The 12,327-nt window shown below is 50.3% G+C and overlaps 1 protein-coding gene across 1 annotated transcript; it reads right to left on the bottom strand.

Annotated features, from left to right (window-relative positions):
* Nucleotides 1-2,195: 2,195 nt before the first annotated feature.
* TCF23 (transcription factor 23) lies at nt 2,196-5,208 on the bottom strand (the record flags this gene model as incomplete). The annotated part of the gene is made up of 3 exons (XM_084236080.1): nt 2,196-2,360; nt 4,018-4,260; nt 4,987-5,208. The coding sequence occupies 3 exons, from the start codon at nt 5,206-5,208 to the stop codon at nt 2,196-2,198; spliced, it is 630 nt and encodes a 209-aa protein (XP_084092206.1).
* Nucleotides 5,209-12,327: the final 7,119 nt, after the last annotated feature.

Raw genomic sequence — 12,327 nt, 5'->3', positions numbered from 1 at the left:
CTTGGCTCTTCCTGGCCCCTGGCAGCCCTTTGGCCCCCCTGTCTGACTGTGTGGGGTGCTCTCTGGCTGGAGGAGACTCTCCTGGGCCCCCTGGGACTGTCCTAGTCACCAAGGAAAACACCTTTGTCTGGAAAAAGCCCAAGGCAGTCCTAGAAACATACAAATGTGGCACCTGCCCTTCTTCTACCCACCACCAACCTCACCCTCCCTTTGCCCTTCTGTTTTCTCTACAGAGTGATGTGGTCACCCCGGAGGGGTCTGCTATTACTAGACCAAGGCTTGCGCCTAAGCAAGGCAGGACAGAGCAGACTCTAAACTGAAGTCTCAGAAATCCTGGGCCCTGGGGGACTCCCGAAGTACACCCCTGTTTCCTCCCCAGGAAAGGACTGTGTTCTACCAGCCTGGGAGGAAATTCACTGCCTCTTCCTACCACCCTGGAGCTCGGCCAGGAAGACAGGCTAGTTGACTTAAAAATAGAACATTTGAGTTGGACTTTTATGGTCTTGGGAAGAACACTGTGCTCATGCCCACCCACACCTGGTCTCTGCCCTAGCCTGGCCCCATCCAGCTGCCCAGCAGAAATTCTGCACAGGCCCTCCAGGCCCCTCAGCAGAGACTTGGTAGATTTACGAGTACAGCCTTGGCCGAGGCCTTCTCCCCATGGCTTCCAGCCACAGCCCAGCTGCTCTCCCACATCCCATGCAGCTCGAGGCTGGGACGTTCTGTGTCTCCTTTTTTGCCTCCACCCCAGCTTGCTGAGTCACCCCTCAGCCCCTTTTCCTCTGCTGCCCTGGCCAGCCCGTGGAGGGACAGCCCTTCATCAGGCTAGAACCCAGACCCTGGGCACTCTGAGCTGCCCAGAACCCCCTTTATACTCATGGGGGCAGTGGGGCCCTGTCTAAGGGTACCCTGTGGGACTCCAGGTGGCCTGTCCATCCCTTCCCACTCCGAGACACTGAAATTTAACAATCGTGATTCCTTCTCTGTCTGGACCTCAGCTACACCTGATCTGGAAAGTTACTTTCAAAATGTATAGATGCCTGATAGTCCTTAGAGTATTTCTGGAGGGTCAGAAAATAAAGCTACAGCTTTATCAGATTTCTGGCACCCCATGTGGGACATAGGGGGAGCCTGGAAGGGCAGTGCCTCTGGGGGGCAGAGGAGCTGTCCCTGGAGAGCTCATTTGTAGACATTGCAGAAATAACTCCAGGGCCCATCAAGTTTTTGACTAAAATCCTGCTGAAAATTCAGACCAAAAAACCCCACTGAACCCAGAACTATCTTGTTTGTTTTTCCTGGAGGTTAGGTTTTTAACATAATGGAAAGAGAAGACTGTAATTATCAACCTTTGGAAAAGAAACGTGTTCTCCTTTTAAGGTCCTTCAGGCCTGGGGGCCTGAAGAATGCAAAGCCCTGTGTTTGGGGAGCGGGGAGTTCAGGGGAGTTCAGGTAGAGCGGCTTGCAGGAAAGATCTTCAAACAAGGCAGCTGGGACGATCTAAAAGCTTCTCTAGAAACTGGAAGGCAAGCAATGTAGGCTTTATGGCTTAACCTGGAACTATAACTCATCAAGAAAGCGTGGAAGGGGACAGGGCCCAGAGAGGAAGAAGATGTGGTGACAAGGGGCAGCTGGAGAGACCACAATACAGGAACCAGACTCCTACGCCCCTCCCTGCCTCTTTGACTTTGGGTGAGGCAGCATCTCCTGGTCAATAACAAAGCTTGTTCCCTTCTTCAGTTTTCCCTCCGGCAATAGCTCTAGTCACATTCACGGGGCTGCCACAAGCCCAGCTCGTCCCTGGGTTTCCCATCAGCCCCCGGGAGGCCATCATCCTCGGCCCCTGCCTTAGCATCTGAGCAGCAATGTCTGTCTTGTTATCTCCGGAGGGTTTGTGGGAACCTTAGGGGAGAAAAGCAAGGGGTGGAGCCTTAACTCAACTGCCAATCTATTCAGACCCTTTGTACCTCAGCTGCCGCCAGGCAGTCACCCGCTGATGCCAAGATGAGGGTTGTACCCCGCAATACTCTCTACCACACACAGGCCCACTGCTTTGTCTGGTCTGCGCGCTGGAACCTGTTTGCTGAGCCTGACCGGGCGCGATGTTTGAGAGTCAGAGTGAAGACAGCTGAGGTCCGGCAGAGAATCCAGGTCCCTGAGCTGGAGACGCAGTCTGGGAGAAAGGGCGAAGGTGATGCTCATTTGTCACCAAGAGCTGGTGAGGGTGGCCAGGTGGGAAGGAGAGCGTCTGGAAGCCCGATCTCTGCCTCCTTGGCCCTCTGACCTGAGGTGGTGGCTGTGCTGGAGTCAAGGCCAGGGGACCCAAGGCCACCAGCGTAGAGGCGAGATCGCATCGGCCACTTCTGAAATAAAGATGGGAAGTGAGTAATGCTCCCTGCTGCTGCCTCTTGGAGCCCAGAACCTTGGTACCCCAAAACTTGGCCTTCTGACACCTCCCTCCCTGACACCCTCTCCTGGGACAACTGCTCTGATGATGGCCCACCCATTGCACGACCACCTGAGCCTGGCTGAGAGCCACAAGAGGAACCATTTAAGGAGAGCAAGGGTCCCCAAAGGAGCCCCCCACAGAGGGAAGGGAGGTAGATGGCAGAGCTGAAGCAGCCAGGGACTGGCAGAGGTGGGGCAGCAGAGCTGGGGCACTGGCATGGAACCATCTTGACCCCTGTCTTGTGCAGCCCCCAGCCCAAATGCCCCGGATGCCAATGCTGCCCACTCCCTCCAACCTGGGGACCGCCAAGGATTATCCCTCCTTGTAGCAACAGCATGGACAGTCCTGAAAATGTCAGGGTGACTGCCCTGAGGTCTGCCCTCCTCTTGGCAGTCCTTCCACCTGGGGGCCAAGAGGGCCCCCCCACTAAGCTGCCAGATTTCTAGCCCTAACCTGGCTTTTGGGTCTTCACGCTTCAGCATATTTTTCCATACACCATAAACCTGCTACTTGCAAGGGTCTCACCCTGGCAGCCATTTTCCACCTAAAGAAATGACCACGCCACCAAGAGCCCCGCGCCAGGTACCCCCGTCAGCATTTCATTCAGTCCCAAATGCTGGCTTTTTACTTATTTATGTGAAAGGGAAAGTCTCAAGTTTCAAGACATTTCAGAGCTGTGATGTTGCGGGGAGAGAGTGAGAAGTATCCTTGATGGGAATGAGTCATGCTGTCCACGAGGGCAAAGACGGACCTGCTCTCCTAACACAGTTACACTCTGCAAACACCACATGGCTTTGAGATCGGGTCTAGCCAGACACCCTTGGGCACAAACTGCATTTACCTACTTCGTCTGCCCAGGGTTCAGTTTCCTCATCTGTCAAGTAACCCTCATTTTGTTCTTGTGCCGATTAAAAGATAAAAATGCACTAAAGTAGTTAGCCCAGCCGCTGGCATAACTTTAGCACCCAAACAGGTTAGCTGTTACTGTGATGATGATTATGTTCATTATACTTTCCCTTCTGGACTTCATTTCCTACCCCTGGAAGAGAAGCAAGGTTCATGTTATCTTCCCTTTCACATAAAATAAAGCTGAGGTTCCAGGAAGGTAGGTCGGGGCAGGTAAGTGGTGCATGCAGGAAACCCCTCCACCCACTGCCACCCCACCTCCACCCCAGCCTGGTTGCTTCTAGATTGATGTTTTCTCAGTGGGTCTCTCTCCTGTGACAGAACCCCCGAGCACACGGAGGCCCTGTATGATGACGTGACGCCCCTAGAATCTAGGAATCTCCTAGGCCTTGGCCCTGTCAGCTGCTCTTTTATCCCCTGCTACTAAACATGCCAGAGTCTTGGGGTCTCCAAGAATCTGCCTCCTCTAGGAGCAACTATACTCTCACGAAGCCATTCCCAATCCCATCTCCCACCCCACCACACGAAAAGAGCTGTGTCAGCCCAGCCCCAAGGGCCCATCTTAGTTCCTCTCCTGCTGAGAAAGCAGGAAGCAGCCCGCCCCAGGTCAGCGCTGCCCAGGACAGGGGACGCACCTTCCTGAGTGCCCTTCCCCAAAGCCCTACCTTGAGAGGGTGCAAGTAGCAGAGTCCGCGCAGAAAGGGTGGCCAGGCAGGGCCAGGCAGCTCGTGGCCAAGCATGCGGGTGAGGTGGGCGATGTAGCTGGTGGCCAGCACCAACACGTCCAGCTTGGAGAGCTTGGTGTCAGGCGGCACAGCAGGCAGAGCGGCCTGCAGGGCCAGGAAGGCCTGGCGCAGCGTCCTCACCCGGCTCCGCTCCCGTGCAGCATTCTCAGGACTGGCTTCACTCTGTAGAGGACCCCAGGAGAGTGGGTCTAAGTGGACCCCCATCTGCCCGTGGTCACTAAGAACATTCTAGTGCAAGGTCTCCTGCCTGAGTATCAGCTGAACAGTAGAGACCAAAGGAAATTGCCCCTTCTATGTGGGTTCTCAGCCCTGCTGCTTTTTACCCCCAAAGGAAATGGGTGAAGGCCTTGCCTGGGGTCAGATGGCAGCAGGATGGAAAACCTGGCTCAGAACCTGAGTCCTATACTCTTCCTAATAAACCACTCTGCCTCCTCCTAGCCCTGGCTCCATCCACACCCAAGTCTGAATCCTGCTTATCAGGGTGCTGGGTGCCCAGGGCCAGCGGGAGCACAGAACCACACCCTGCTCTGTAGGACTGACCCTTGACCCAGTCAAATCCAGTGATGAAGAGCCAACTGCAATAAAGAGGAGGAGATACCAAACCAGGGGTCAAAACTGCTGTTCTGGGACCTTGGAAAATCCAATCAACCCTCCTGGCCTGTTTCCTGTAAAGAAGTGATGTGGGCCAGCTGTCTGGGCTGCCCTCTGGTGAAGACCAGCTCTGACTTATCCCAAGCACCCAGGGATAGAGTCTTGGAGTCCAAGGAGCCAGTGTCCCCTCTCTAAGGCAGGAAGGGTTAATGCAGATGAGTGAGAGGTGACATCTCAGCCCCCACCCCCAGCAGCCCCTGCCTCTCAGCTCCCTCTGCAGGTCCAGTATGTCCTTACCCTGCCACGAGCCAGGCTCCTAGCCCTGGCGCCCCGTGGGCTAGGGGCAGCTCTGCTCCACCTTTGGGTGCTCCAGCTGGTCTCTTCCCACAGGTCCTGACTTGTCCTGCTCAGGCGGCCCCTCTTCCTGTCAGTGCCTGCTCGCAACTGCCACTTGGCCTGAGCTGGGCTATGCCCTACTCCTGGCATGGCCGGTGCCCCTCTGGCCTCCCTCTGTGACATGCCACACCCGGGCGGGAGCACAGTGCCCGACACAGCCCTTGGGCTCAAGCTGGCCGGGGCAGGCCGGTCAGCCAGCAATGTCTATATCTGAGGGAGCTGACGCCAACTCAGTCCTGCTTTACTCTTTGCTCTGGGAAAACCGCCCACCAGGCACAGCCCCCGCGAAAAGCCTCCTGCCTGCCTCCCAAATGGCTGAGGGGTGGAGGTGCTGGACGCTGGGAGTGGCCAAGCCCTGGGAGGAGGCCCTGGCTGAAGAAGGCAGGAGGGTGAGTGGGAGAGGAGCTTCCTTCCTGGAGCCTGACGGGTCCCGCACCGCGGTCCTGTGGTAGACCTGTGACCTCAGCTTTGGGGTTCAAGTGTGTGGATGGGCTCTGAACCTCCTTCTCTGTCCCACAAGCCTGGCTGCGTACATCCCTCTTGACAATGAGCACGACCTTCCAGCCGCAGGGTCCTACCCCCCCCCCCACCCCGTCGTGCCTCCTGCTTCCAGCCCAGGGTTTAAACTTTGACCTTTCCAACCCCCCGGAATGCCTTTTTCCTACTCTACCAGGGCAAAGGCTGCCTATCTTTTGAGTTATGCCCTTCATTTGAGAGCATTTCCTCAACCCCACGGAGCCCAGTGCCCCTGTCGCCCCGCTGGAAGGTAACCCCGTTCATGTGCGACTGCACCCTGGCTAACCGCTCCATGCTCTTAAATCACTACGTGCTTGGCACGGTGCTCAGCACTTTACATGTGCATTATCTTATTTCTCGAAACAGTCTGCTAAGAAAAAAGACTCATATCCTCATTTTACAGATGGAAAAATGGGAGGTATTAGAAGGTGAAATAACTTGCCCAATGTCTAACGTCGTCCAAGTGAGGGAAGTAGGATGAAAACCAGGCGGTCGGCCGGCAACTTGGAAGGTTGCTCCTCCTCCAGTGCTGTTCTGCCTCGGGGGGCTACTCCTGGGTCTGTCCCCAGACTTGACATCGGGTCTCTGAAGGCAGCGGCCAGCTTTTTGCTGAGTTGCATGGAATCCTCCACACAGCAAGCTGAGAGAAGCTGCAGGAAGAGTGAATCTGCCGCGGTGGACCTTGTCTGTCCTCAGTAGACTCCATCTTACATGTGCCTTACTCTGAAACCTCAAGCTCCATGGGGGACAAAATAAGTAAGGGGAAAGTGCAGAGAGGACAGAGAAACCAAGGTAGATGTAGCTCCAGTGAGAGAGACCCCAGCCAACCAGAGAGAAAGGAAAATAGACAAGTAAATTGACCTGAAAGTCCATCAAGAAAGAAGTGATTAAATACATTTTGGTATTTCACTACTTTGTTGTTTTGTTTTTTTTTAAGATTTATTTCTTATGCATACAAGAGCTGGGGTGTAGGCCAGAGGTGTGGGGTGGGGGCCCTGAGAGGATTCACCAGAGACAGAGTGGGGAACAGAACAGGCAGATTTACTGAAATACACTGCTAAGGGGAGCGGCGGGTGAGACAGGAGAGGTCTGCTGCGCCATCTTTGCCTAATAAGATGGTCTCAAAAGTAAATCAAGCAACAACTGACAGAAATGCAGGAAGAAATAAAAAAATATCAAAAACTATTGTTGATCTGAACAAACTCCTTTCAGAAACTGATAGAGGTATATAAGCAGATAAAATGAATTATAATTAATCAGCTCAAGATTTTAGCTATATCCAAAAATAGAATACAAATAGTGGGTATTCCTGGAAAGAGTGAAAATCGGAACAGTATCAAAGCTGACTTTTACATTCCACTCTGTATACCTCTGTGTCGTTTGTATTTTATACAATGCAATTTGTGTATTATTTGTTGAACTTCAAAGAATAACAAGAAATAAAGGCAAAAAACCACAGTATTTCAAGCTGCTATTTCAACACATTTTTCCACTAAGAGCCTTCATAAAATCAGAATACATGGGCATCATTATAACCCCCAGGCTAGAAATTTCAATTACAAAGAAGGAAATACAAGCAATTTGGGAAAATCTATGTGGTGGGTACCTAAGGACTATATTCAGGTCCATATAGGTACTTGGGAATAAGGTAAATTGCATTCAAACACCTTTTTCTTCCTTTACCCCCCAACTCAGAGATTCTTTGACTTTCAGTCCTCTGTGTGTTGTTGCAAATTACAAAGCCACCAGCAAAAAGGCAAGCAAGAGAGCTGGAGCAGGTGACTTGGCTTCTCTATAACAAATGGCCACATTTTGAGATCTTCATCTGAAGCAAAGAATAAAGTCATCTCAAAATTGGGCCACAAGTCCCATCTGGCCTGGACTTTTTGGAGCATGTGTTTTTCCAAAAAACAACTCACATATGTGCAAATTTCAATTCCCACCTAGCAAGTCTCACAGTAGTTCGTTTGAGAGAATTTGTGAATCAACTCTGGAAGAGTAAGATGAGTCAAAGAGGCAAGTCTGGAACCGACTTTGAGTAATATTTCTATTAGAATAAATGAAGCTTGCTCTTTGCTCATTATTAGGTAATCAACTCATTTGCCCAAATTCCCTTGTTCTGAGGCCATGCATCAAGCATATTTCTGACTTCCAAGCAGATCTCTCTACATGACTTCTCATGCAACATCAACAATGTGGATTCTGAGTATATATTTTTTCTTTCTTTTTTAAAAAAGATTTATTTTTATTTGTTTATGCATACAAGAACTGGGGCGTAGGCCCCAGATGAACTCTTGCCTTTCTGTAGGTGCCTAACACCTTTCCTCAAATCATGATTCCCCCCAAACCAAAGTTAACTGTGCAAGCAGCCCCTTTCTCTCATATTATAATGGACAGCCCAAACAGCAAAGAAAATTAAAAGCCAAATCTTCCCAGATAACTATCAATGTGCCCATTCATTCATCCTCTCAACAGACATTTGTAAATTACTGGGAAGAGTACATGATATACATTTGAAAGAAATAGAACAAACTATTCTTGTCCAGGGTTGGAGGTGTGAGGGGGAAGATGGTGTGGCAGATAACACCTGCAACAAAAACATTTAGCAAACTGAAACAACCGTGTTGCAGTATCATGTTCCCAACGCAGATGCCAAATACTTAGATGTCTAACTCGCTTTCATTTGGTTGATGAAGTTTTACTAAGCATATACTAATGAAAACAATGTAAGGGAGAGAGTGGTTGGTATAAACTGAAGTAATTGTAATTGAAGACAATTTTTGTTAGGACAGCAATCTTTAAATTGGGGTTCTCATAACCCTGAAGGATGTGATTATTTTCCAAAAGGACTTAAATTCTAGGGAGACCAATTGTCCCACTTTATCTGTCTTGATTTTAGCACTGAAAGTCCCATGTCCCAGGAAACCCCTCGGTTCCTATGGCTGGGTCTCAACTTTCATCTCTTTCCTAAAGCTGATATGACTGAGATTTTGCCTGATTCTCTTTTCCCACTGCGCACCTTTTCTTAAGGGTACTGCTCTCACTTTACACAAATACTTTTACTCATTCCTGATTTTTTTTAAAGATTTATTTATTTATGCATACAGGAGCTGGGGTACAGGCCAGAGATGCGGTGGGTAAGAGGATTCACCAGAGACAGAGTGGGGAGCAGAATAGGCGGATTGACCAAAACACACTGCTGAGGGGAGCAGCAGGCGAGGCAGGAGAGGTCTGCTGTCCCATGTGGGTCACCTCCCTGCCAGAGGATCCAACTTATGCTGCAGTGGCTGCGGATAGCTTCATAGTGCTGCGTCTTAACCCCCCATGCCACCAGGGAGGCCCCTCATTCCTGATTTTATTAGATTAATTGTCTGGGGTGAAAAAAGCTTCAGGGTATTGAGAGAGAGAGAGAGAGAGAGAGAGAGAGAGAGAGAGAGAATATTAGAAATACTGATATGGGCAAAGCCTCCTCTAAACCAGACATCCTAGACCCTTGGATGGACATCTCATCTTTCATTTATATTTCATGGTGGTTAATTTTATGTGTCAACTTTACCAGGCCATGGGGTGGCCAGATATTTGGTTTAACATTCTTTTGGGAGTGTCTATGAAGGTGTTTCTAGATGAGATGAATACCTTGCTCGTGGGACTGAAAAATGGCGCAGCCAATTTGGAAGACAGTTTGACAGTTCGTCAAAATGTAAAATAGTCATGCATTGCTTAACCACATTTTGGTCTAAGTCAGGTGTAAAATTGGGTGATTGTCCTAATAAGCTATCCCTTGTAGCCTAGGTGTGTAGTAGGCTATAGCATGTAGCTTCTGTAATTACTGTATGATATTCGAAAGATGAAATCACCTAATGAAGCATTTCTCAGACTATAACCCCATTATTACATATCAAGCAACTATATTCATTGTGACCCAGCAATTCTACTCCTAGGTATCTACTCAAGAAAATGAGGCATTTGTCCATACAAAACTTACACAAGAGTGTTCACAGACACATTGTTCATAATTGCTGAGAAAGTAGAGGCAACAGAATGCCTGTCAACTGATGAATGGGGAAATGAATCATGGTATATCCAGATACAGGAATATTATTTTGCAATAAAAAAGTAAGGATACATGCTACAACATAGATGAAACCTGAAAACACTTTGCTAAGTCAAAGTAAGATATAAAGGTTATATTGTCTATGTTCCACTTATATGAAATGTCTAGAATATGCAAATCCATAGAAAGAGAAAGTAGATTTATATTTTCCAAGGACAAAGAAAAGAGGAATGGAGTGACTGTTAATGGGTAAGGAATTTCCTTTGGGAAGTACAAGAATATACTATAATTACAGTGTAGTGAGTTTTCACAACCCTGTCAGTACACTTTATTTATTTTTTTAAATAGGTTCATTCAATGCATTAAAGGCTTGAGCTTTATTTATTTTTTATTTTTTAAGACTTATTTATTTTTATGCATACAAGAACTGGGGTACAGGCCAGAAGTGTGGGGGGTGAGAGGATTCAGCAAAGACAGAGTGGGGAACAGAACAGGCAGCTCGAGTGAAATACACTGCTGAGGGGAGCAGCGGGCGAGTCAGGAGAGGTCTGCTGTGCCATGTGGGAGCTCCCGTCTTAACTAACCCCTTGCACTACCAGGGAGGTTCCCTGTCAGTACAATTTATTTTTTTTTTAATAGAGGTATGTTTTATTTATTTGTTTGTTTGTTTTGTTTATACATGCACTGGGTACAGTCAGAAGCGCGGGAGGGTGAGAGAATTCACCAGAGCCAGAGCGGGGAGCAGAGCAGGCAGAAGGACCGAAGTACACTGCTGAGGGGAGCAGCGGGCGGCAGGAGAGGTCTGCGCGCCATGTGGGACCCTCCTCTGGTGGCCGGGGAGCAGCCTGGGATCGAACCGGCGCCGCAGAGGCCGCGGGCAGCTTCGCAACCCAGCGCTCAACCGCTGCGCCACCGGGGAGGCCCTGTCAGTACACTTTAAATGGGTAGATTGTACAGTATGTGAATCATATATCAATAAAGCTGTTAAAAAAAATAGTTATTGGGCCTCCCCGGTGGCGCAGTGGTTGAGTGCTGGGTTGCGAAGCTGCCCGCAGCTTCTGCAGTGCCGGTTCGATCCCTGGCCACCAGGTGAGGGTCCCGCATGGTGCGCAGACCTCTCCTGCCGCCCGCTGCTCCCCTCAGCAGTGTTCTTCGTCAGTCTGCCTTTTCCACTCTCTGCTCTGGCTCTGGTGAATTCTCTCACCCTCCTGACTGAACCCAGTGCTTGTATAAATAAATAAATAAAAAATCTTTAAAAAAAAAAAAAGAAAAGTCATTAAAACATAAATATATCCCAAAGGGGGGCGGAGGATGTAGAGTATAAGCCACTGCTTAGAAAGCAAAGGAAAGCAGGAAGCAGAAGGGAAAGCTCAAATAAACTCTATAGTTGGGGAGAACCTTGGTTGGAGGAGGTGGGGGAGCAGAGAGCAAAGGCGGAGCTTGTGCACGAAAGGGCAGCTGAATCCCTAGGAGAGTTTTGCCTCCTTCAGTTTTGTCAAGGGTCAGCCAGACAGAAGTTCCCGGAACCTTGAGCAGGAGAGTCTATGAGGTAAGCAGTTGACCTTTGTGACATAGGCACTAGATGCCAGGGAGAACTGTCCCCAGGGAATGGGGTTACCAGCTCCCAAGGGGGGCGGCAACGCCGCCCCTTAGACAAAGTCCCTGTCTCCTGGAGGTTCTCATCAGCTGGCCCACATTACTGCTGCTGCTGGGGGTGATAAGCCATTTTGGCTGTGGCCAGGCTGAGCCAAGGACACCAGCTTTAGGGGTGGCCAGGGGTCAGGAGAATCAGACGGGCAGGATACCGGGATGCTTGCCGAAAATCTGATTCAAGTTTAGGAGAACAAAAACCCGTTTCGGAAGACCTCGACTGGCAGGAGGAGGGCCGGGAAAGGTCCTGAAGCCTGAAGGTTCAGACAGAGACCTGGTCAGAGTTCAGGGTGACAAATATGTGGCAGAGGACAGCTGTACCCACTGTTTGGTGACTCTGTTCCCCTCTTTCCCAGGTCCCCTCATCACTGCAGTGCCTGTGAAGCACATCTCAGAGCGGCGACCCTCATTGGTAAGAGCCCCCCACAGCAGAACACCCTCAATTCCTAGCCCCATCCCAGCCCTCAGCCCCCAGACCACCTCCTCCAACTCCATGCTACCCTCCTCCTCCCTCCTTCCCTATTTCTCCAGTTCTCACCTTCCCTGGACCATTCTGCAGCTGTTCTGAACCGAAAGGTGACATGGATTTAGGCTCTTGACAAATCGGCCTGGAAATGAGCGCGTGAAGCAAAGCCAGGAACGCACGATTCTCCCAATATCTTGGGCTCTTTTTCTTTCTCTCCAGGTCGGCAGCTGTGTCTTCCTCCCTGGCCCACCCACATCGTTGCTGCTGCCCCTCGGCTCCCGAGAGGCCGCTCGGATTCTGCGGCCCCACACATCCCTCATCAGTGGCTGATGGCAAATAAGTGAGAGGCCAAGTTCAGATCCCAGCTCCTGCCTGGACACTGGAGGTGGCTGCTGCTATACCTGCCACCCGCAGTTGTACCAACACCAGGCAGGAGCCACACTGTGCACAGAGGCCTCGATTTCTCAGCCACATCTGGCCTCAGAGACATTGGTCCTGACTCTGCAGGTCTCTAATCTCTGGTCCTAACACCCCAGTCCCTCCTGGATTCAAGGCG

The sequence above is a fragment of the Talpa europaea genome (assembly GCF_964194135.1).
Source record: "Talpa europaea genome assembly, chromosome: 6".
In the NCBI taxonomy this organism is placed as follows: Eukaryota; Metazoa; Chordata; class Mammalia; order Eulipotyphla; family Talpidae; genus Talpa; species Talpa europaea.
The sequence above is the reverse complement of the archived record's forward strand: the minus strand, read 5'-3'. Positions and strand labels throughout refer to the sequence as shown.